The 12,593-nt window shown below is 28.8% G+C and overlaps 1 protein-coding gene across 1 annotated transcript; it reads left to right on the forward strand.

The window, feature by feature from the left end:
- Positions 1–462: 462 nt before the first annotated feature.
- On the forward strand, positions 463–2,644 carry LOC100878680 (nucleoside diphosphate kinase homolog 7-like). The gene has a single exon (XM_003705672.3). The coding sequence runs from the start codon at positions 1,264–1,266 to the stop codon at positions 2,416–2,418; it is 1,155 nt and encodes a 384-aa protein (XP_003705720.1). The 5' UTR covers positions 463–1,263; the 3' UTR covers positions 2,419–2,644.
- The last annotated feature ends 9,949 nt before the right edge of the window (positions 2,645–12,593 follow it).

Below are 12,593 nucleotides of genomic sequence, written 5' to 3' on the forward strand. Positions count from 1 at the left end.
CGTTATAGAAAAGTGATTTTAGGAACTACGTGAGGACATAAGTTAATATCTTTTATAATTGAATTTTACAATAAAGTTTACATTCATAACAGAGTAATATTGCGACGATTTAATATGTAAAAGCAGTATAAAGATAATAGCTTATAATTAAGCAATAAATATAAAAAGATGAAAGTATTTTAGAACTCTCAGATAACGAGAGTAACAATATTATCGAGAACGGAATTATTAAAGTAGAAAATTGCGTTTCTACATAAAATAAAACATTTAAATTATCCAACGAGCATAGCAAAGTCACAAATATAATTTTGCAATTGACTAAAAGTATTACATTCAAAAATTTTTTAAATTATATTTTATGGACACGTGGCGACCTCTGCTTCCGGGTAGCCGTCCCGCCGAAATGTGCATTTCCGGTGATTAAAATGTTCGTGACGATATTTCTTTTTTAGACTGGCATTCTGATTCGAATTTTCGCCTTACACAGTTCGCTATACACGTTTTATTTTTCTGTTTCGATTTAGTGTGTGTTATTTCAGTTTAGTTTGATGTATATAGTAAGTGTATACAGTTTTATAATTACTTAAATTGAAGTTATAGAAAAACTTTTCGATTCTGGTCAAGGGATGCAAACAAGCTCCTATTTTCACAAGGAAACATCTATGATGACGGTTTTTGGTGATTGGAACGAATAAAACTACATGAATTTTATATATAACGTACATGTGCATATCCATACACATACGTTCATTATACGCGACATCATTTTCATTGTGTCATCGGTAATGTAGGGAGTAATATGAAAATAGTAAAATATTTCTGTTGAAGTCGCTAAAAACAATTCTCACAGATGATTCCTTCTTTGCAAAATTTGATATGATTTAGGGAAATTTTAGTTTTCTGAAGAAAGTCCAAATTGATAATGAATTGGTAAAGTCAAAACATTCCGGAGTTAAAATCAATATTTATTGAATTTTCATCGAAATGGAACAAGTAGCGCCATCTTTCCGGCGAACATGGTGAACTACACGTATTTGAAACTGTTCAATTCAACTAATATAGTTGGAACATTGTTTCCATAGAAACTAAATATGTCAGAATTTATACACAATAACAACGCTGTGTACATGATAATAATTGAAAACTATTTTTCATAACTTATAACAAATGATTTTGATGCGATACATAACCCAACGAGATTTGAGAAAAATTGTTTTCAGTGTTGTATGGTGGATTACGTTTGAAATAAATTTGATTTAAAAAATGTCGGTAGATCACAATGAAAAGTATATCTTTGAAGCTGAATGGTATGATAAAATAGCTACCGTTCTAAAGAAATTTTATTTATATTATTATCCATATGACAACACAGTAGAGTTGTTTGATATTAAGGCCAGAAAAACATTTTTAAGAAGAACAAAATGCGAAGGAATACAAGCAAAGGATTTTTATGTAGGAGCTACTGTAACAATATTTTCACGAAATATAAGCATAACAGATTATGCAGACTGCGTTACACGGACAAAATTGCAAACTAAAATGCAAAAAACATTTGCTATGTTAAAACCAAATGTTATTGATAAAGTGGGTGAATTATTGAAACGAATAATTTCTTGCAATTTTCACATTGCAAACATTAAAATGATTAAGCTAACTAAAGAAGAAGCATCAGACCTTTGCAAAGATGAAGATAGTACTAATATAACGTACATTGTAAATTATCTCACTTCTGGTCCAATTGTGGCTTTAGAATTATTAGGTGATAACGCGATTACACGTTGGATAGAAGTAATAGGACCTGAAGATAGTGAAGAAGCTCGGTCGAAAGCTCCATCTTCGCTTAGAGCATGTTATGGTAAAGATAAAATTCATAACGCGATACATGGCTCTGAAAACGAGGAAGCTGCAGAAAAAGAATTGCAATTTTTCTTTCCTAGTCCAAAAAGTGGAAAGAAGGGACCACCTAATACAGCAACATTAGAGAATTGTACTTGTTGCATTATTAAACCTCATGCTGTTCAAGCTAAATTAGTTGGAGATATTATTGACGATATACAGAAAGCTGGTTATCTTATTTCTGCAGTGCAACAATTTCATGTGAATCCATTTGATGCAGAGGAATTTTTAGAAGTTTACAAAGGAGTCCTTCCTGATTATGCGGCTATGGTAGGAGAATTGCAATCAGGACCATGCATTGTTATGGAAATAAAGCATCAAGACAAGAAGTTTGATGTTCAAGAAGAATTTAGAAAGCTTTGTGGTCCTATGGATCCAGATATTGCAAGACAAGTGAGACCAGATACTCTTCGTGCAAAATATGGAAAAAACAAAGTACAAAATGCTATACATTGTTCTGATTTACCAGAAGATGGAATGCTGGAGGTGGAGTACTTTTTTAAGATCCTTGATAGCAGTTGAGTATTAAGAAAAAAGATTAATCCTTTTTTACTTTTGTCATTCCCGATATTTTATATACAAAAAATATCACCACGTTGCCTTACATCAATATTATTAAAAAAAAGACAAGGCGAAACAATATTGAATGTTATTATAATTGAACGAAAATATGTAATTTTACTCTACCTTCTTTTACAATAAAGAATGTAAAGCAAAAAAAATAATATAGTTGATTTTATTAGCTTAATTGGCTGTAATATGAATCGAATTACATCAAAGTGCAAGACCAATTAAATTCAAATTGTTTTCAAATTGTTGTCAAGAAGAGTTCTACTATCAAAGCCGTCGATCAAGAAGAGTTCTATTTGTATTTATGAACAAATGAAGTAATCGTCGTTTGATCGTATTTAATTTTATTTTAAAAACAAAATCGTTTTGCTATTCATTCATTCTGTAATCAGAGGTTAATTTAAGTACACGTATTAAAATTAAATTCAGAATCAATTCCAATAAAATTAGTTATTTTTGTAAAGTTATTAATTGATTATAAAATATAGGAATTCCTATATTTTTGTCTTGTGTCGCCATCTGGGGGTGGAAGAGAAGAACTAATTAAACTATCGTTTCAAAAGTGTGTAGTTCACCTAATTCGCCGGGGAGATGGCGCTACTTGTTCCATTTTCGTAAAAATTCAATTAATATTGATTTTATTGATTAATATGCTATGAATTCATTATATATTTCTTAATATTGATTTTATGCTGTATGCAATATATTCCGTGGATCCGAAGATGCGAATTTTGTGTTCAGAACAGTTTGTCGATGATACAGGGATTGACATAAGAATGATAAAAAATTTTCTTTCTAGTCGCCAAATATTATTCTCACAGATATCTTCTTTTGCAAAATAGAGCTTATTTGCAAAATATGGTCCATATCGGTGCATGACGGTTTTCCGAAGTTTCTCCGAAAGTTGTTCTCCTTGGTCGCCATTTTTCCCAAAGGAGCCAGATTTACAATTGAATGTACTTACCAAGTTCAGTCTAATTGTACGAGAATAATAATTTATTCTACTTAACGTGTCATAGCTTAAATTTTTAAAAAGAAATACATTTGTTTTCAAGTATACTCATACGACTTAATACAAACATAAGTATATTTCCATTAATGCATTTTTAAAAACAAGATCAACTTTCTACGTAAAGATGCAACACTTTAGCTCCAAATAATTTAACGCTAAAAAGACATAACATCTATTCTCATAAAAAAAAGAAAGAAAATAAAGGAAAGGAATAAATAAATAAATTATTATGTAGAAGCATGTAAATTTTAAGTATTTCATTTCTTTTGTTCTTATTTTTTGTTTTATTTGTTTTTTTTTCTGATGTCTTTGTAGATACATATATCCTAAGACTAAATAATATACAAATCAACATTTTTTAATAATTGTAACAATTTACCTGCTTTAAATTACATACCTACGTATGAAACTGTAGTTTGTTTCTTCTTTCACTCAACTGTGCAATATTAACAGCAGTAATAATATTTAACACGATTTTTAGTAATTGCAACTGTTTAAAAAAGATACAGTTTCAAGTCATAATATTATAATAATGTTAAATTATTCAGTGTATGTCTTAAAAATTAAGCTTCAGTAAATATGTAAAATTATACTTTGTTTAAAAAACACCTTATTAAAAAATTATTTAATAGAGCTATATGTATATTTATAAAAATATACAATAATATATCACACCAAGAATGTAGGAAAAAAATAATTTTTTACTGATTAATTTAATAAATTTTTGGATCATGATGGAAACATAATATCAATATAGATAAAATGTTACTTCATATTCTTTTTGCTCGTAATTTGAAATAAGTTAATGTTCTGCTACAGCCGGCTCTTTCATGAGAAAGGTCATGGATACGTTACTGTCGGAGAAAGCGAGTATTTACGAACAGTGATACAAACATTTACTTATCATACATTATGCATAAGTGGAGATCAAAGGATTCTGAGCGAGTACCATTATGCGTTTGATGCATCGACCTGTATTCACGTGTGGTATAACCATATATTTTCTGACAATTAGATTTGCTTCTTTGTTTAAGAAGTAGTCCACGTTATTTACAGTGGGTCCAAAAAGTATTCGTACAAGTAGTTTCTTTTGTAATAACTTTATTTATATAAGTAATAAGTAAACAATAATTGCTTCTACTAATATCCTCTTACAAGAAGAAATAATATGTACATTAACCATTTCTAATATTATGTTACAAAAGAATAATACAATAAATATAATAGTATTATATAAATATTTTTCCTACGAAATGTTGGTAAATCAGCAGATATCGAAATATGTAAATTTTGTAGATTCTTCATTCAAATTGTTTCTTTCAAAATTCTATTAATACGGAATTCTGTACTTTCGAAAAAATAATATTCCACAATGAATATTAACAACTTTCATAATAAATAATAAATATTAAATAATTACAAATAATGGATTTAGGAGAGGTTGACAAATTTTTGAATTAATAACAAATAATGGATTTAGGGAAGGTTGACAAATTTTTGAATTATTCAATAAATGTATAAAGATGAATGCAAAATTATAAATCATGGAACACAATGAAAAAATAAGCAACTCTTGCAGTCCTCGTTTAAAAGTATAATCGTGTTTTTTGCATTAAAGAAAAGTGGTTCATGTGTAGGCTTAATAGAGCATGCTTTATGTTACACTGAATAAAACTGTGCGTAAGATATTACGATATTCACATTAACATATTTAGTACCTTAATAATAGCCATTTATAAAGTATAAATAATAATAAAAATACTGTAGCAACGTTCTGTAACTATTTCTATTTTTTAGCTACTCCTCAATTTTTATTTTTTCTGAAAAATTTTCTGGAAATTAGTTGAAACAATTGTACAATGTACTAGATGGAGCTTGTTTAATAAACACTTCGAATTTTTTGAGATCTTTAAAAGCCTGGAACGTTAAAAAATTTCAGTGTAGATGTAAAAGACTGTCGATAGAAAAATTGAAAATGTCCACGAATGTTAGTAATTTAACAAAAAAGAAATTTATGATATTGTTTTTTACTTAATATAAATCATTTAATATTTTGACTGCGTTTACATATAATTTTATTCATTTTGTTTGAATATGTTAAATTCTTCAACGTTTAAATTTTCAATTAATAAACTTTTTTGTTGACTTTTTATGTTAGACAGATAACACTGTTCAACAGCCAATAGGCGTTCCTATTTTCGTTCAGTGATTCTTATAGTATTTATCGCGCTGATTGCGAATCTGCAATCCGTTTTTCTCCAGCACCTACAGTTTTTGAGAAATTTGAGTTTAAAAAAAAAAACAAATTTTTCAAGTAAAAGTGATACAAAACAGATATTTATAACTTGCGAACTTACCTAGAATTGTTTTCTTCTGGACTGACGTTTGTGACGTATATTTAGTAATCTAATATCATTGTAGCATTATCTTTGCCACAATATCTGTTCTCCATAACGGAAATATTTTAATGGAATCTTTCAACGTGTTCATCACTCACGTCACCAAGGTTGCTTGCTTCGCCTCGTGCGTTGCTATTTTGCTTTCTGGCATCGTAAAAAAACGACGTTGCAACTTTCTATGGATCCTTCTTAAAGGTAAAAGTCTGCTCTATCGCGTGGTATAGTTCAATTTTCCACTACACCCTTACTTTTTAAAATAAATTGAAAAATATACGTAAAAATTGGTGCATAATCCGTGTCTCTCGGCGTTCAATGGCCATTTAAACATGTTTTAACATTCAGAATGCATAAAACGCACATATCGTTGTATTCGGGAAAGTCTATAAAATCTTTTGATGTAAACAGAATCTTAGTATATTTTATAGTTACCTCACAAAATTGGTTCAAATTTTAAAGATGTGTTTTTTTTTCAAACTCAAATTTCTCAAAAACTGTACCTACTGGAGAAAAACGGACTGCAGATTCGTAAGCAGCACGAAAAATGCTATAAGAATCACTGAACGAAAATAGAAACGTCGAAAAAAAGTTAAAATTTGTTGGACAGTGTAATTCGAATGTGCTGATACGTTGAAGGAAAAATAAAGTAATATGATGTTCAAATTTAAAACAACTTAAAATTAAAAAGAAATAAATATTATAATTGCATTGTACCGAGTTTATTTAATATCTATCAATATAATTTATCTATCAGTAATTATAATATGTGTTAACGCTGATTCTTGAAATTGAAATTAAACATAGTTTAGTTGTAAATAGTATTACCTATTTTACTGTACACCTTGAAACATATTTTTTAAGTTTTTTTAAATAACACTGCGATGTGATCACATGAGCAATAATGAAGCAATCGTGCAATTGCGGCTGTAAATCCACGACAGATTGTATCAGTATTTAAACAATCACCGTATTTCTCGGTAATTGCTTTTCATCGAGTTAATCTTCTAACTATATACAGTAGAAATTCAGTCAAATGTAAATAAGAAAGAACCTAAGCGAGTGAACTTTATCGTTTGGTTCGTTAGTTACAAAATGTAAATACATGTTGTAAATATTTACAGAATGTAAATATCGTTTCGAAAAGTATTATGCAGGATAAGATGGTTGTAAACGTTTTATTTCTTGTCTAAAAAAGAAACAATACTTTAGCGAAACAATTTTACCCACTTTAGAAACAGAAATATGTATAAGAAATATAATTTTGTCGTTTTCTTTGATTTAAAATTAAAAACTAATTTGTAAATTAATCAGCCATCTTAGTTGACTATTAGGTGAACTAACTGTTCGGTATTTAGTGCAAGAGTTATGCCACCATTTTACGTATTCTAGACACTACATCCATCTTCCAAAGGAGGATCTAAAAATGTCTGTTCTATCGCGCGATGTATGTAATTAGATTTCCTTTTACAGCTGGAATTATTTAACCCTTTTAGTGTCGACCGAAATAATTGTACCTGAGCAAAGAATACCTTGCCTAAAAGGCACTAACAAAATTCAGTAAGGTTTGAGAAAAACATCATAAAAAAAATTGTAAGCATATTTACAAAAAGAGACATATTACAAAATATAGGGAGAATAAATGAAAACCAAGTGTAATTATATGAATCCAGTTTCTATACAAAGTGTTGCTAACAACAATATTTGACATTAACAAGATTAAGATATATTCAGAAATACTTGCAAGAATTAATCTATCTCGACAGTTACTTCTTTGAATATTATTTAAACGTAACTACACTTTTTTAATATAAGAACAAGTAATGTTATCATATACATTTTCCATTTCAATTGAAAAAATTCATAAAGTAATTAATATTAACAGTTACTGTTTACACACAGAAGATTTTCAAAGCTGAAACTTTGTATTTCATTCAAAATTAAGTTTTCTAAGGATTAGAATTATTAATGAGGATTGATTTATAAGTATATATTCAGTAAATAAAAATCTACAGGAAACATCTGTTGAATATTAATGATTCTAGTATGCGTTGAACCTTGTTATTAATAACTGAAATGTAGTTACATTATAAAAATGACAATCAACAGATGTGTACACATAAACTTCAGTGGAGCCTCTTCTCTTTTAAAAAGCTAGCTAGAGATGGATGGTGAAAGACATTTTGATTTATTTTGTTATGGAGCCTACGACTTTCACAATATAGTAACCATTTTGAGGCATTTTATATGCTGGAAGAAGAAGCTACTCATAATAAATCTGTCGTTCACTTCATCATTGAAAGTGTATTGTTGTTATTTAATTTGAGGAATGAAGTCTTACTGGATTTTGAGTGACTGTGAAGAATTTGCTGAAGAAGAATGCTGAAGTTGCAATGACATTGATTCATTGATTGATTGATATAGTACTAACTCTTCATTATAAATTTGCTACGCTATACTTGTAATTGTATTTAAAACATTATTGTTTTATGAGTGTTTATTGATCACTTTTACATACATTATACATTGTTTACTGGGTATTTGTAAAATGAACGTTGCAATAATAATTATATTCATTTATAGAAAATTAATTATATTAATTGTTCTATTATTAGAAGTATTATGGTACTAACTGTTCAATTATAGTAAGTATTGTGATATTAATTGGTAGATATTAATACTTTCTAATACATTATGCAATACAAATATAATTAATTGTAATTATATTATTCATTGCATAAGCTGCCTGGTGCATTCAGATTGTAGATTCAATTACTTTTTACTTATTTTTTATCAAAAATTAATTGCTAACACATGTAATATTTAATGGTTTAAAATAATTAAGTCCAACGAACAAATATAATAATTCATGTTATATAACAATTCAAAAAAATAAAGAAGTTTACTAAAGTAATTTATCATTAAACATCTGATTTTTATTTAAGCGGAAAGCACTTAAATATATTAATTATGGTAAAGTTAAAAAGAATAATTTTGATATTTTTAATGTTTATGTTTTCTAATATTAAATATTTTTTAAATATATATTATTTTAAGCCAGAAATATTTATTAATTATAAGTTTAGTAAATACCCACCAATATTTACCTTTCAATAGTACACACCTGAAAAGATTGTTCAATATTCTGCATACAATTTCCAAAAAATTTAAAATACTTTAAAACCTGTTAACAATATTAGTAATTAATTTCTATATTAAAGATTTTTATTTAAAAAATAGTATCATAATTACCAAAATGGCAATAGAAAAAACTTCGCAAAACTTATAAAAGAAATAAATCGTAAAAAGCAAACAAAGTTTCTATGCAATATCTCAATGTATACCTGTATAGATATGACAGTATAATCGGTGAAAGTTTCATTCACATGCGATCAATTCGATTCGTGTCAAGCAAAAACAAAGTATCAAAGTCGTCATTTTGGATCTCGATCATTATCCGAAATAAGTGGCAATGTTTTCATTTTTGAATTACACGTTGTATCGATAATTCAAGATGCTCTTTCTGGAGTAAGCAAGAATCATGTAGGAAGACAAAGCGAAAATTTACGACAGCCGGGTGTACGTTTCCCACTTTCTCCCTGATTCGTTCCTCAGAGTTCGAGTATTTATAACTCTAGCTCGTCTTCTCGATCCTAAACAGTCTGGTTCTGATTGGATGAGCCCCGACAACGCATTGGGAAGTGGAGTGAAAGCACTATACTCTTTATAATAAATGAATGTTACCGCCAATTTTGTTCAATGATAGTCGACAAATGTTGCATGTCGACGGTCATACTTTTACCGAGTGAAAAGTTGAACACCAGAAAAAGTACATCTATGTAAAACAATGAGTTTTTAATACTCAGACGGTTATTATTTATAACAATTATATCGGTAAATTAATAATTGTAAATTGTGTGTTGTTAACGATGTTAAATATTATAATTCTTTAATTAAATTATTGGAGTTTTTTAATTAAATCGTGTGTTATTAATCTAATATATTAAATAATATTTTTATTAAATTATTAACCTTTTATGTGTCAGTATGTTTTATAATAAACGAGATGTACCATGTATGGAAGTTGAGAATTTCAAAAATATAATAGTTTTTAACCTATATTAATTATGTACATAAAACCTTGTATGAAGAGGACATCTTCTTATTCTTGCGTACGGAATATGTTGACAAAATTTTGTGTTAAAAATCTAGTAATTTATACTCATTAAGCATATTTATTTAATTCCTTATATTCTGATCACGGTTTATGAAAGTAACTAAACCTCAACAAATGAGCTTTCTAATTCTTCTAAAAACTTTTATGAAATGCTCCGTAGATAAGATGTAAATTTTGTATTCAAACGATCATAATGTAAAGCATGCATTCATTCACTAACTGGATAATAAAGTGCATAGTGATAACATCGCTTGATTAATCGTTGCTAGCAAAGTTGCTAGAACTTAGCCAGCATAATAAATTTATTAAGATCACAATGCGTTCTATGATACGTCAAGCAGATCGTCGTGCATCACTGTTTCGAGTGAAAGAAAGCAGAAAGTGTAAAGATTGTCGTGGTTCGATACGTTTTTGCACCTTTGGCCAATTATCGTTAGCGTCGAAATGGTCAATGATCAACGAAAGTGAAAAACATCGGGCATTAGAGTAAAAAATACGCTCTATGTATAATTCAGTTATATAATGTCATAATTCCTGTGAAGTCAGAGAATGCAGGAATTACATGTTTTCTTCTCTCGTGTGAAATTGTGGTTTCAAATTGCTTTGTTTTGATTTCGACTCGTTCATTTCTTTTCGATGGGAGAAAATAAATAGCGATACTAATACATAATATGAAGCAACAAAATATTTTTAAATAATTAAATTTTATTTATAATTAATGCTATACAATGTACAGTGTTTCTATTACCTATATTTAATATAAATTATTTTTAATTAATGATTTCAGTGTAACAGTGAGTATAATAAAAAATAATTACAGATCAATTTTATTGGTAAAAAGAAATTTAAGAAAGCGCATAGAAACGTTTTTCCATTCTTCCAGTCATGATGGACATGAATAATTAACATGATCGACGTTTTTGTACCGAGTTTTCGAATTTCCGGGAAATTATAAATAATTACCAGTTACGTTACACACGGAAAATTTTCTTAGCTTAATACATGTACGATTAATGTAAACACTATCATGAAACAACAAGTGGTTAGGTTAGTTATAACGAGCAGATTTTTACGGCCATTATTGAAGGCACAATTTTCAATTTTAGAAAATTTATGACTGTTGAGAACGTAAGGGAAATAAAAGAAACACAAATTGAACGGGGATTAATTAAACATATTTATTCACAAACACAAAGTATACAATTCGAAACAAAATAACAACAGGAATAATATGTACAATAATATACTAAATGTACGAACACTAATAAACAATTTCGAATAATATATATGTTAAATAATACGAATTAATTTGGAAATAAATAATAATCGACAAGTATAAGGAACGTGAAATCGCAATAAACTAATTAACAAAGAAATTAATTTTGAAAAATGATTCTAATAATAATTTCAATGAGGCGAGGCAAGGGCGTAAGTACGATCGAATTGCGAGGCGTCTATCGAGCGAATGATAAGCGCGTATCGTTACGTAGCGGCACGGACCCCGCCGAGTCACGTGGTCCTACCCCCACTACGGACGATATCGATCCGAGAACGATTCAAAATCCTAGTGGCTTTGCTCTTAGGTTAGCCTGTACGTCTCGGAAAATTACCGAAGTAATTTCCGTCCGTCGACCCTCACAACAGGAGATGCAAAGCATCATCCCTCACGGGGCTTCATGGAGGCCTCAGAGGAGCGTAGAACGCGCCCCCCCCCCCCCCCCCCCCCCCCCAGCCACGGTTTCTCGACCACAGAGACACATAAAGCGCCCCCGCGCCGCAAAGAGATCACCTACCAATCCATAACATAACAATAAATTATAAACAATTAATAATTAACAATTTTGATGCCTCACATTTCCACTCGTTACCCCCTTGCATTCTTTACAAACGTCCTCACAACTCAAATTATTCATATATAACACCAAATCGCGGCAAACTAAAAAATGCCGATAATTATCAACTAAAATGAAATATTTCGCGTTCCTGTCATCAACAATGACAAAATAACACATTTGTTATAGATATGTTTGTATGCATACGATGCCTTTGATTTTTCGTATATTTCTTGTTTTAAAACGGACACAAATGTATTAAATAATTTCATTCAAAAAAAGGTCAAGCTTCATATTTTCCGTAATGAAGAAAATAACATAATGCAAGGAAGGATTAATAATGTTGAGGGACATATGTTGCAAAATATGTTACATAATACGATGAAATTCTTGTATTTTATTAAACATCAATAAATAGCAAATTTCATAATTAAAGAATTATTGAAAATTTTTTTTATTTTCTGGGTCTATAATTATTTGTTGTGTGGTCTCAAAATATTATATGTATATTATAAATTTATCTAGAGGTAAGATAATTAATTTTTTAATTTTATTATTTTATGGAATTCTCTTAAATTTAATAATTGTATAATATAGTAGAATATAATATTAACAGTGCAATAATTAGTTAGCTTTAACTGAAATATTTATTGTTATTATTAACAATTTTATGGACATCTACGGTAACATATTTAAATAATAAATATTTCTTT

This window comes from Megachile rotundata, chromosome 3 (genome assembly GCF_050947335.1).
Source record: "Megachile rotundata isolate GNS110a chromosome 3, iyMegRotu1, whole genome shotgun sequence".
In the NCBI taxonomy this organism is placed as follows: Eukaryota; Metazoa; Arthropoda; class Insecta; order Hymenoptera; family Megachilidae; genus Megachile; species Megachile rotundata.

Coding starts and splice junctions, on each gene's coding strand:
- LOC100878680 (XM_003705672.3), top strand. CDS start 1,264: ATGTCGGTAGATCACAATGAAAAGTATATCTTTGAAGCTGAATGGTAT.